Source organism: Chiloscyllium plagiosum, chromosome 30 (assembly GCF_004010195.1).
Source record: "Chiloscyllium plagiosum isolate BGI_BamShark_2017 chromosome 30, ASM401019v2, whole genome shotgun sequence".
In the NCBI taxonomy this organism is placed as follows: Eukaryota; Metazoa; Chordata; class Chondrichthyes; order Orectolobiformes; family Hemiscylliidae; genus Chiloscyllium; species Chiloscyllium plagiosum.
In genome coordinates, this window is record NC_057739.1 from 42,487,177 (window position 1) to 42,501,027 (window position 13,851).

General features: G+C 44.8%; 1 protein-coding gene across 1 annotated transcript in view; it reads left to right on the forward strand.

Annotated features, from left to right (window-relative positions):
* The window catches only part of col27a1b (collagen, type XXVII, alpha 1b), a 551,847-nt gene that overhangs the window by 437,779 nt on the left and 100,217 nt on the right, over nt 1–13,851 (forward strand). The window contains exons 29-31 of the mRNA XM_043719710.1: nt 6,324–6,377; nt 6,971–7,015; nt 7,147–7,191. Coding sequence (XP_043575645.1) covers nt 6,324–6,377; nt 6,971–7,015; nt 7,147–7,191 — 144 coding nt within the window. The remainder of the gene's footprint in view (nt 1–6,323; nt 6,378–6,970; nt 7,016–7,146; nt 7,192–13,851) is intronic.

Sequence of the window (13,851 nt, forward strand, 5' to 3'; positions counted from 1 at the left end):
CCAACCTTCAGATTCAGCACCACCCTCTTGACCTGCAATTTTCTTCCCGACCTGTCCGCCCCCACCCCCTCTCCGGCCTATCACCCTACCCCTCACCTCCTTCCACCTATCGTATTCCCAGTGTCCCTCCCCCAAATTCCCTCCCCCCTATCTTTTATCTCAGCCCGCCTGGCACACCAGCCTCATTCCTGAAGAAGGGCTTACGCCCGAAATGTCGATTCTCCTGCTCCTCAGATGCTGCCTGGCTTGTTGTGTTTTTCCAGCACCAAATTTTTCAACTCAGCGCATACATAGTCAGTTTCAATATCTGCGTGGAAGTCCATTGCTGTAGTAATGGGCGCTAATTGCTCTTCCTGAGAAGGACGTTTACTGCAGCCCTGGCTGTTATCACTCTGTATTGAGTCCATATCAAACTGTTAACATTTCTGTCAAAGGTGTTGGCTAGACCCAGACACTTCAGCGGGCAGTGTACGCCACTCGTGTATTCTCCCACCCACCTGCCTTAAACTAATCAACTAGGCTTTAAGTGCATTGTGCTGGCATTCTGGTGGCCCCGGGCAGTGTCTGTGTTTGTTGTGCTGTCTCTCTCCATATTGTGGTCTGGTGGCCATCTTGTGTGTCAAGTGGCCAACTGATGGCTCAGTGGCCAAAGTGTGTGTCCGTGTACCTAGTGTCACCCTGCCCCATGCCATCTCCCCCTTCAGGGTGTAGACATGATGTTTAGATGGGTCGAGACATGGGTTGTAGATGTGGCATTTAGGTGGATCGAGCCATGGCATTTAGATGTGTTAGAATATGATGGAGAATCCTTCTGCTAATTAAGCCAAACACTCAGAAATGCTCACCTCACCCCATAATCTGTTGAAGTATGAGTGACAGAGAACTCAACTTTTTAAAGAAAAAACAAAGTATTCTTTAACTCTAAAAATAAACATTAAACAACAACTATGTACCTCGTTTCTCTTAAATGTTTGTTATCTGCCTCAACTCTACAACTATACACTGTTCCAATAAAAGCCCATGTTAAAACTACATCAATTTAATTTCAAAACCACACAGTGGCTGTCAACGGTATTTGTCTTCATCTGGCTGAAGATTTCCCTGGGTCATCTTCGGTCTTTTGCTGCAAAGATGTTTCATACGAATAAGGTACCTTTGTTAGACAGTGTTTTGCTGCTGTGTCTTACTCTGTCAGTGGCAGTTGGTCTCCCTGTCTAACTGTCAAAATGTCTGCTTGTTTATACCCCCAGCATTGGATCATCTCATTGGTTCGATATTGTCAAAACAATAAATTCAAAATCGATGGGTTTTTAGTATCCTGCAGCGTAATTTAAACTGATTGGTGCAACTCGAGTCATTGTCAAAACAGCAACCCAAAACCCAGGTATTTGTTTTACAGCCAAATGTTAGATATTTGTAATTTTCCAGTACACTCTGAGACTGCTAGTCAGTCACATGACAGGTGCCGGCACACTCTCATTGCAAAACAGCTTTCACTCTCTCTTTAAGGCACAGTACACACCTTCAACTTCATAACAGATGTGTCTAGACATGGGCTGTAGATGTGGAGTTTAGATGAGGGGTCTGGACGTGGTGTGTAAATGCAGTGTATAGACATGAGCTCTAGATGTAACATGTAGATATGGCCTTTCAACATGATGTGTAGACATTAGGCCAGATTTTTAGGTCCCACTAGCCTACTTGCCTCTTCCTGAGTCCCTTCCATGTGCTCCTCTCCACTCACCCCTGCCAACAGGCCACACCATGGCAGACAGTGGGTGGGGATGACCATAGGGCTAGCTGGTTACCAGATTGCAGTCCTGGTGATAACCTCTTGAAGGGAGGAAGGTTTGGATTGTCTGGTTGCCCTCCAGGTTCAAAGAGGTGGCAGTGAGACCACCACCTAAAGGCAGCCTCCCTGAGGCAGAAGTGGGGGAGATGTCAAGGCACAGAACAGCTCTCCCTTTCTGTGTAAGAACATCAGCAACAATGTAGAGACCCCCATGGACAATGCAGTAGTCCACACTGTGGTCCTGCAGCAAAAACCATTGTAATTGAAATGTAGCTGAGGTGTTGATGAAGCAGTGATATTGTCACTGGCCTAGGCATTTAAAAACCTAGGCTGATGTTCTGAGGGCATGGGTTCAAATCCCACCGCAGTTAATGGAATTTGAATGTGACTCATAAAATCTGGAATTGAAAGCTAGCCTTGCTGATAGTGGCCATGACAACAACCATGTTAATAGACAATAGGTGCAGGAGTAGGCCATTCTGCCTTTCGAGCCGGCACCACCAATTCACTCGGATCATCCTCAATCAGTATCCTCTTCCTGCCTTATCTCCATAACCCTTGATTCCACTATCCTTGAGAGCTCTATCCAACTCTTTCTTAAATGAATCCAGAGACTGGGCCTTCTGGGGTAGAGCATTCTACACACCCACGACTCTCTGGGTGAAGAAGTTTCTCCTCATCTCTGTCCTAAATGGCCTACCCCGTATTTTTAAGCTGTGTCCTCTGGTTCAGGACTGACCCATCAGCGGAAACATGTTTCCTGCCTCCAGAGTGTCCAATGTTGTAGATACCTGTCTTGTTCACTCATGTCCCTTTAGGGTGTCTCATGCTTACCTGGTCTAGCTGACACATGACTCCAGACCCACAGCAAATAACTGCCCTCTGAAATGACTGAAGAGGTGCTGAGTTCCAGCCCTGTTTACAAATGGCTAGCAAATGCTTTCCAGTAACACCATATGGCAATAAAAATGGATGAAGGCATCCATTTTGAATCTCATTCACAATCCATTGCACCTGATAAACAAGTTACAAGATATCCGATTGGCCCCTCAAATTTGAGAGCCTACCCATCATTGGATGTTGAGAGCCTCCCATCTTTATTATGAAGTCTGTCTCCCTAGTTAAACCCAATTACAGTAAGCTCCAATATTACCACTAGGTATTCCACCATAGAAAAGGTATATGAATTCAATAAAAATCTGAAATTACAAGTCCAATGATAACCATGAAACCATTGTCAGGAAAAAGCCATCTGGTTCACTAACATCCTTTAAGGAAGGAAATCTACCACCTCTATCTGGTCTGGCCTGCACATGACTCCAAACCCAAAGCAATGTGGTTGACTCTTAACTGCCGTCTGGGCAATTAGGGATGGGCAATAAATACTGGCCTGGCCAGTGACGTCCTCATTCTGTGAAGAATCTTAAAAATGTGTAGAAAAACTGAGGTGAGTGACTGTTTCCCTTAGAGTGTGGATCTCTGACCCCTCGCCCATTTCAAACCCAGGAACAGACACTAAAAATCAACTGAGATCCTAGGCAGGAGAGTTGTAGGAGAAGTCTAGTTAAATGAATATGAGATTCTGGATTAGTGGTGCTGGAAGAGCACAGCAATTCAGGCAGCATCCGAGGACAGGCAAAATCGACGTTTCGGGCAAAAGCCCTTCATCAGGAATGAAGGGCTTTTGCCCGAAACGTCGATTTTGCCTGTCCTCGGATGCTGCCTGAATTGCTGTGCTCTTCCAGCACCACTAATCCAGAATCTGGTTTCCAGCATCTGCAGTCATTGTTTTTACCTAAATGAATATGAGAGCCTGGAATTCTCGCTGTACGTTAACCTTCCCAGAAAATTTTAAGCTGCTGGATCTTTTCTGTGGTCCAAATTTTTTTTAATTAAGAATCAAAATAGAGCCTTTAACTTCACATAGAATGTACAACCTGAGAATATGTGGCATGTGCAGGTGAATAAAACATAACTGGCTGGGATTTCCAAGACCTGAATCAAATAGCCTGCTGTGAATTGTGGTTTTGCAGTTGGGCAGCACTTGCTGAAGTATCATGAGATTGCTGATAGCTACATGAGCAATAATTGAAGGTAATCAGTTGAGCTCGTCACGTGGCTCATTAACACTTTCTCATAGTAGCATACATTCAATAAAAAGTTTTGTTCTCCACAAATGTTGAGGTAGGCCTGGAGCCAGGGATTCCAGGTTGTGATCACGATAGGCGTGGAGCCAGGGATTCCAGGTTGTGATCACGGTAGGCCTGGAGCCAGGGATTCCAGGTTGTGATCATGGTAGGCCTGGAGCCAGGGATTCCACGTTGTGATCACGTAGGCCTGGAGCCAGGAATTCCCAGTTGTGATCATGGTAGGCCTGGAGCCAGGGATTCCAGGTTGTGATCATGGTAGGCCTGGAGCCAGGGATTCCAGGATGTGATCACGGTAGGCCTGGAGCCAGGAATTCCCAGTTGTGATCATGGTAGGCCTGGAGCCAGGGATTCCAGGTTGTGATCATGGTAGGCGTGGAGCCAGGGATTCCAGGATGTGATCATGGTAGGCGTGGAGCCAGGGATTCCCAGTTGTGATCATGGTAGGCCTGGAGCCAGGGATTCCAGGTTGTGATCATGGTAGGCCTGGAACCAGGGATTCCCGGTTGTGATCATGGTAGGCGTGGAGCCAGGGATTCCCGGTTGTGATCATGATAGGCCTGGAGCCAGGGATTCCAGGTTGTGATCATGGTAGGCCTGGAACCAGGGATTCCTGGTTGTGATCACAGTCGGCCCAGAGCAGAGATTCTTGGTTGTGATTATGGCAGGCCCAGAGAGACAGGGACTCCTGGTTGTGATCATGGTAGGCCCGGAGCCAGGAGCTCCCGGTTGTGATCATGGTAGGCCTGGGGACAGGAGCTCCCGGTTGTGATCATGGTAGGCCCGGAGCCAGGAGCTCCCGGTTGTGATCATGGTAGGCCTGGAGCCAGGAGCTCCTGGTTGTGATCATGGTAGGCCTGGAACCAGGAGCTCCCGGTTGTGATCATGGTAGGCCCGGAGCCAGGAGCTCCTGGTTGTGATCATGGTAGGCCTGGAGCCAGGAGCTCCCAGTTGTGATCATGGTAGGCCCGGAGCCAGGATCTCCCGGTTGTGATCATGGTAGGCCTGCAGCCAGGGATGCCCGGTTGTGGTCACAATCAGCCCAGAATCAGAGATTCCTGGTTGTGATTATGGCAAGCCCGGAGACATGGACTCCTGATTGTGGTCACAGTCAGCCTGGAGCCAGGGACTCCTGGTTCTGGTCACTGTAGGCCTGGAGCCAGGGACTCCTGGTTCTGGTCACTGTAGGCCTGGAGCCAGGGACTCCTAGTTGTGGTCACGGTAGGCCCAGAGCCAGGAATTCCTGGTTGTGGTGACAGTATGCCCGAAGCCAGTGACTTCTGGTTATTGACAGCAGTAGCAGTGGAGGCAGGGACTCCAGGTTGCGGGGTGAGTGTAGGTTCGGCACAGGAGCCTGCATCGTTGTTGAATTGGGCCCATCCATGAAGAGATGGCGCCTAAAGAATGCAGACTCCTACAGTGAGGCAGTGGAGGAGGAGTGAGGGGCAGGTGTCGACTCAAGACTCATGGCCGAGGTAGCAGAATGAAGTTCTGTTTTTGGTTCTACCTCTTTATTCTTAAACTGTTGAAAATGCCACTGGTTTGTGGCCCATTTGAAGCTTTCCTCTGTAACTGACTATTATTAACAGTAAGATGTAAGTGACAATAAATCATCCAGTTCAATTCAAACAAAAAGACTGCGTTCTAACGCTGTGCCTTTTGAATTACCCAGGAGCCCACAGTTCTCCATGGCTTTCACATTGGCCAGACACTGATCAATCGAAGTCGAAAATCCCTCTTGTCCTGTGGCAACATAAACTGTTGTAATCGTTTGAAGTTTGCCATTCGTGCATCTGTCCTGATGAGTGCAAGACAAAAAATGTTTCCCTTTTCAGCAACATTCAAGAAATGAAATTGGACTTTTCTTTCTATGTAACCTAAACATTTGCTAGTAAGAGGAACTGAAGATGACTATGTGGTTGTTTAGTTGAAGTATGTGAATTTGTTTCAACTTTCCTGTACACTGAATGTAAAATTATCTGTGGAATTATCAAAACCATTTGCAACTAACAGCCCTGAATATTGGAATATGTACCATCTGATCTTAGCAAACCACAGAGTGCTCCTTCGCACTTTTTTTCGGCGAGCACACCAATGTTTATAAAATTTACTTTGAAGCAAATCTTTGAAAGATGTCTTTGAAAGACTGCATCATTCAGATAGCCAACAAAGATTTATATTCGAGTATTAATGGAACAGGGAGGATCCTAGAAAGCAAAGCCCTAAATTACACTATGAGCAAACCAGAACATTTCAGAAGTAAGGACCCAGGAAGGAGTAAAGGGAGGAATTGCAGTTCAACACTGACTCTATGCTGAAGCTGAAATTTGGAAGAAGTACAAGGGAGAGGCGCTGCTGTTCAAATGGTCTGCTCTGTGTTTCAGGGTGCACGAGGTTCTGATGGTCTGACAGGGGAGCCAGGTCCGAAAGGTATCAAGGTATGTAAACCCCAGGGGAAATCAGGAGCATAGCTCATAGGCAATCCCCCTTCATTTCACGATTGCAAGAAGTTTCCCACTTCATCATTTAACCTTAGAGCAGAGTTAATAAGAGGTCACGTATTTGCTCAATTGGTTTTTAACACATCGGCTTAAGAGTCAAGTTTTCCAAGAATTTTTTCAGTACAGCAGTTCAGAGGCTGAGATCTAGTTCGAAAGGATCTGCTACTAATATTAAGTGATTCCGCATGAAGCAAAGGGGTATTTGTTCATTGACTTTTTTTGCTACCTTAGCAACATCTGCAAAAGATGTTGTACATCACTGACCAGCATTCCAGTCTCAGCTTTACTCACAATTTTTAAAATAACTGGTAAAATTTATTGAATGAACATTTAAGTTCCACATATAGTTGGGTGTACACTAATGGTGGTCACACTGCTAGTGAGGGTTAATCTAAATAAAGAGAATGAATAGTCAGTCCAGCAGTTCCTGCCTTTGGGTTTGTGCATAAATATTCCACTAGGTCCAAAGTGACTGAGCTCTTTATGTTCTTGTTGCTTCAAGTAATTATTTTAACTCTTTTTAATATTAGGGATCTGTAGGGAAACCAGGCCGGACTGGACCAGGTGGACAGAGGGTATGTGAAAGCAAAATAAAGACAACCCAGTATTATTTTTGTTTCATTATTTATTGAAAATATGTAATTTTATTTCTGGCAAGCACTTTAATGTATGAGGCACATCATTAAACCTTTGCCTCTATTTACAGGGTAAAAGAGGGGAACCAGGAGAAACAGGAGCAACAGGTTTTCCAGTAAGTCATGAAGCAATCACCAGAGGCCATTCTGCCCATATGTCATTGCTGGCTTTTCATGAAATGCTTTTGAATGACATGTTTTGAACCAGTAACCTGGAGTTAATCAGCAATAACAATACAATTTAACATAATGGTAATATAATGTGATGTGTAATATGTAACAATATTATACAACAGCAATATAACATACATGAGAACAGTAACAATATAACAGCAATGTAATACAATGTATACTATAAGACTGCACGGTGGCTCAGTGGTTAGCACTGCTGCCTCACAGTGCCTGAGACCCAAGTTCCGCCCTCAGGTGACTCTGTGCGGAGTTTGCACATCCTTCCTGTGTCTGTGTGGTTTTCTCCGGGTGCTCTGGTTTCATCCCACAGTCCAAAGATGTGCAGGGTAGGGTGAAGATTGGCCATGGGAAATTACCCTAGTGTCCAGGGATGATGCAGGCTAGGTGGGTTAGCCATGGGAAATACAGAGTTACAAGGGTAGGGCAAGGGTCTGGGTGGGATGCTCTCTGAAGGGTCAGTGTGGACTCGATGGACCAAACGGCCTGCTTCCATGCTGTGGGGATTCTACATTAATATGCAAAAGCCCCTGAAACAGAGGTTGAAACCTGTCCCTTCAATCCAAGCAAAACCACTCTTAAGTTCCAAAATCAGAAACTACTAGAGAAGCTCAGCAGGTCTGAAAGCATCTGTGGAGATAGAAGCATAGTTAACATTTTGAGACTAGCAACCCTCTCCAGAACTGAAGTTTCTCCAGCAATTTTTTTTAGATTAGATTACATTACAGTGTGGAAACAGGCACTTCGGCCCAACAAGTCCACACCGACCCGCTGAAGCGCAACCCACCCATACCCTACATTTACCCCTTACCTAACACTACGGGCAATTTAGCATGGCCAATTCACCTGACCTGCACATCTTTGGACTGTGGGAGGAAACCGGAGCACCCGGAGGAAACCCACGCGGACACGGGGAGAACGTGCAAACTCCACACAGTCAGTCGCCTGAGGCGGGAATTGAACCTGGGTCTCAGGCGCTGTGAGGCAGCAGTGCTAACCACTGTGCCACCGTGCCGCCCAATTTCTGTTTTCGTTTTGGATTTCTAGTATCCTCAGTCCTTTGTTTTATTTGGCTGAATAAGCTTTAAAAGAGCAGTTTCTGAGCATTGAAAAAGTGCCAGTTTGATTGTGCATACAAATGACGTGTTATTTCGTATTTGGATAAAATTGGCTTCAGTCTGGATCAAATTGGCTTAGAGATGGCAGAGGAAGTGTGGGAGTGATGATGCTCATTACAATTTTGAGTAGAATTTGAATTAGATTTTATTGTCACATGTACTGAAGTACAGAGATACCAGAGTACAGTAAAAAGTTTACAACGTCATCTCTCATGATGCCATTTTAGGTACAAAGTACCTAGGTACAAATCTTAGATACAGAATAGAGAAATAAAGAAAAATAAGTTAGATTACCATAGTATTAGTTCAAAAATAAGAAATAAAGTTAAAAGGATAAACGTTGCAGTCAGTTAAACAGTCTTTGTTCCCCCAATTCTACAATTACCAGACATTTTGCTCAAGGTGTTTGACAGTGCAATGTCTCAGTGAGTTTGCTTCCATCTGGGTGTTTTACCAGACGTGCAAAGCTTATATTGACCCCTGTAACATGAGGAACTGGGCTGGGATGCCATGGTATTCAAGAATGCAATGGACATTTGTTCCATTAACTCATTATGTACAAATACTGCATTCCTCAGGCACTTAAGTAACTGGACTATTGTTAAGCTATTAGTTTACTACAGAACAGCATGCTTCCTGTGGAGTGTCATGCTTCAAGTGCTCCTGCGATAAGATGGAGTCTGAGATCATAGTACCCTCAGTTCATATGCCGAGGTGCAGCGATGTCTTTTAAGCGATGTCTCTTAAAGGTGTGTTAACATATTGACCTTGAGATGTAACCTGTCAAGACAGAGACAGATGTGAAAGAGCCTGAGATGGTCTTTGTGCATCAGAAGAAAGGTGTGCTACCTGTGATAGAGATTGAGCAGTCTGATGGCTTTAGGTTCATTTCCTTTGCAAACTTGATTTAATGTGATTTGATTTGTTATTGTCACATGTACCTAGGTACAGGAGAAAGTTTTGTTTTGTGTGTAGTACAGACGGATCATACCATACAAAGTGCTTTAGGGTAGTAGAACAGAGTGAGGAATATAATGTTATGGCTGCAGAGAAGGTGCACAAAGAGCGAGATCAACATTAAATTTAAAATGTAAGAAGTCCATTCAGAAATCTAACAACAGCGGGAAAGAAGCTGTTGGTCTGAAATTAGGGCTAAATGCCTTTTCACCAAATTAGGTCATGCTTTCCACTTTTAATTCAGTTTTCCCAAGGGCAGAGCTGGGGAAAAAAAAGGGTTTGTTTTAATAGAGACCACTGGAGAGTGTCACCAATCAGGTAACTCAGAGCTTTATGTTTTCCTGACCATGGAGCCCAGTGGTGTAATGGTGTTACTTCGATGCAAGCTGTAGCTCAGAGTAGCGCCGTCTCCTCTGAGACAGAAGTCATGCATTCCAGTCTCTGAGCTAACTCCAGTGCAGTCGTGAGGGAGTGCGGCACTGTCAGTAAGGTCAGTGAGGTAAGGTTCTATGTAAAAATCTTGACAAAAAGCAAGAGGTTGACCTGATCAGTGTTTCTCCCTCAGCTAATGACACTGGAGTAGATTATCAGGTTGCTATCACATCATTGATCATGGGAGCTTACTGTGCACAAAATGATTGCTGTGTTTCCTCTCCCCCTTCAAAATAAAGTATTTAACTGGCTGCAAAGCATATGGGAAGTCTTGAGGTTGTGCAAAAAAAACAAGTTTTATTTTGTTTCCTGGCACTAACTTGGAACAGTGATCTGCCAATGACACTCACTCCTTTCATGGCTGCCAAGAGAGCAAAACTTCCAATTGGTCAATCTCACAGCCCCTAGCGACATACCAAAAGCTCTGAGATTGCGACTGCCAATCGCAGCTCATCACCAGTGAGCAGTAGATAGATTCGGCCTAGTTACCTCACCAGCCTGATTCAGCAATGATCCAATTTCCAGGCTTTAGTCTCTTCGCTGCTGGTTAAAATGTGCATCTCCACTTCTTGAAGAACTTGTCTTTGGAATTTCATCCTTTTAAGGCAAGAAATTCTGATTGGCCAAGGAGAAGCAAATGGACAGAGGAAGTGAGAATAAGGTCAGGCCAGTCCTCGTTCAGTGGTCAGCCCTCGTACAGTGGTCAGCTCAGGCCAGTCCTGGCCCAGTAGTCAGCCCTCACCCAGTGGTCAGCCCAGACCAGTCCTGGTCCATTGGTCAGTCATTGACATGTGGTCAGTCCAGGTCAATCCTGTCCCAGTGGTCAGCCCTTGTCCAGTGGTCATCCCAGGCCAATCCTGTCCCAGTGGTCAGCCCTCACCCAGTGGTCAGCCCACGCCACTCCTAGCCCAGAGGTCAGCCCTCGCCCAGTGGTCAGCCCAGACGAATCCTGGCCCAGTGGTCAGACCTCGCATAGTGGTCAGTCCAGACCAGTCTTGGCCTAGTGGTCATCTATCACCCAGTGGTCAGCCTTCAGTGTGTGGTCAGCCTAGACCAGTCCTGGCCCAGTGGTCAGCCCTCGCACAGTGGTCAGCCCAGACCAGTCCTGGCCCAGTGGTCAGCCCTCACCCAGTGGTCAGCCCTCTCACAGTGATCATCCAAGCTTGTGATTTCAAATAAATCTGTTTCATTATAACCTGATGTCAGTGACTTCTGACCTTGTTAATTTAGTTAGTGGCACAGGTGATTTGGTGTTTTTTTTAAAACATTGCATTCGAGAGATGGGCACCACATGGGCTGGAGTGCATGATCTCCTCCTCAAACTCCACTTCAGTTTAACCCTCCCTCTTTCCCTATGCTTCCTTTATTTGGTGATTCAGCAGTAGGCCTTCAATAAACCAGAGCTATGTTCTTCCCTGGGTTATTGACTTCTAGACAGGGAAGAAAATGTGCAAACTGATATTAGCCCTAAACTATCGATTTCCTATAAAGCACTTGTAAATCTCTTGAGAGTCTGTTGCTACTTAATTCACCATCTGTATATTGTACTGTGAATTATAGACTCCCCACAGTGCAGGGTGAGGCCATTCAGCCCATCAAATCTGCACTGACCCTCCAAAGAGTATTGCACCCGTCCCCAGGGCTCTTTTTAACCACGGCTAACCCGCTTCACTTGGACTGTGCTGACCAATCCCCCTAATCTGTGCATCTGCGGGCTGTGAAAGGAAACAGGAGCACCTGGAGGAAATCCACACAGACTCAGGGAGAATATGCAAACTTCACAGATAGTCCCCCAAGGGTGGAATCAAACCCAGCTCCCTGGCGCTGTGAGGCAGCAGTGCTAAACATTGAGCCACCGTGGTGCATAGCCTGTACAAGATGCATTACAACATGAAGTTCTGTAACATCAAATACCAAGGCTCCTTCAACAGCACTTTCCAAATGTGCGACCTCCACCAACAAGAAGGACAAGGGATTAATATTAATAACAATATAATGGGACCAGCCTGATGGCAGTGGGGCAGAATAACCTACTCCTGCTCCTAACTCTTGTCTTCACTTCAGTGCACCACTCCCTGAAAGTTCCCCTCTAAGCCACTCACCACCCTGCATTGGAAATATATCGCCATTCATTCAGTATCACTGGGTAAAAATCCTTGCAACTCCCTCACTAACAGTGTGGCCCATCTACCTACACCCCAAATGATGCAGGAATTCAAGAAGAAAGCTCCCTTGCACATTCTCAAGGGCAATGGGTAACAAATGCTGATACTGCCAGCAACACCCACATCTCAGGGATTAATACAGAAAATTGGCTGGATGAACAGAGAGACACTTTGTATTATACGTGTGACTGTTTTAAATTCAGCTGCTAGCACTTAAATATTTCAAAAAGCCCTTTGCTATTAAAAGTAGCAATCAATAATGAAAGGCTTTCCATCAAATGCATTTGAAGTTGTGAATTTGGACAGGCTGTTTAAAATAGAATTAACATACCTTTATCATTAATATACATAGAGTATAATTTGTTAATTTGTTCATTATGAATGCATTTCATCATTCAGTCCAAACTAAACAAAATGGTCATATGTTTTATGCAGAAGTTGTTATAGGGTCTAAAATATTCTGCTGTCCCTAGTTCAAAAACCACAAATCAATTGAATGTGTCTCAAATCTTGATAACAAAATCCAATTACTCAGATGTATTCTGGGTTCCAATCAGGAATCTACTTTAAGATGTTGTGTTTGGATTTGATATTCTGTCCATGAAGAGTGAATTGGAAGTGGTTTGGCGCGTTGGAATGTTATTCGTTCGTCACCATTTTGATTTTAAATATTTTGCTTGGACCATTGAAGTGCGTACAGTCGGAATCGATGGGAAGTGGTTTAGACCTTGGAACCTAGTGTGTCAAGCCAGGCTACACATTTAAATGTCCTGCTTGTTGAGTGGTTCCATACAGAGGGAGTTAACAAGATAATATTTTAATGCATTGCAATCCTAGATTCAATCAAGATTATTCTTACAGCAAAATGAATTAATCTGTTGTCGTCAAAAGTGTGGTTACAACAAACTACTGTTCATTTACCTACAAAAAGAGTTTTGTTTCTCTTCCAATTATTTTCTTTTACACATTAAACAAATTCTGTCTGAATCTTCCAAATGAAAGATTCTACGGTGATATTCCAGGGCAGGGAAACCTTTAGTATCCGGTTAATATACTTCACTCAACTAATCCAACCAGTTTGCACAAAATCATTGAATTGTTGCACTGCAGCAAGAGACCAATCAGTTCATCATGTCTCTGTTACTGTGCATGCTGATGTACTGTACATCATAGCAGCCCATCTCCTGCCTTCTCTGTATAATCCTGCATGTTTCACATTATAATCCAATTCCCACTTGAATACCTTAATTCACTCTGCCTCCACCACACTCTCAGACAGTGCACAGTGGGGTCTGTGGGGGGCGTGTCAGCAGAATGCTAACCAGATCCTAACCACTTGCTGAATGATGATCTCTCTTCTCATGTCTCCTTTGCTTTTTTAGGCCATTTATGTTAAATGTGTCCCCTTCTTCTCAATGCTTCCACCAAAGGGAAAAGCAGCGAGAGAGAAAATAGCTCCGAGAGAGGGAGGAACAGATTAACATAAACAAAGCCAATTCAAATTATTGACAGATTTTATTCAAAAGTATAATTCTCTGTTTCTTTTAATGAGATTTTGGATTTTAATGCTTTGTGAGCATGGACGTCCAGTTGTGCAGTCTTTTTACTCACCACCTGACCGTCCCAAAGCCACACTCTCTCAGAATTGCAAAGGACCCACTCTGTACAACATCCTCAGGAGAATCCATACTCTCAACAAACAGTATTTCAATTCCATCTCAAACATCAAAAACTGGAAGTACAACAAACTTTTATCTACCCACCTCCATAACCAGCGCTCCTCAAACATTCCATGAGATTCCCCTGGCCTCGGAAACACCATTAGCCATGCGGCTGATGCAGCTACCACCCCCAGGCTGATTGATGATGTCACTTCTGCCCCCATCATGGCCACTCCCACAGCCACTTCCGGCCC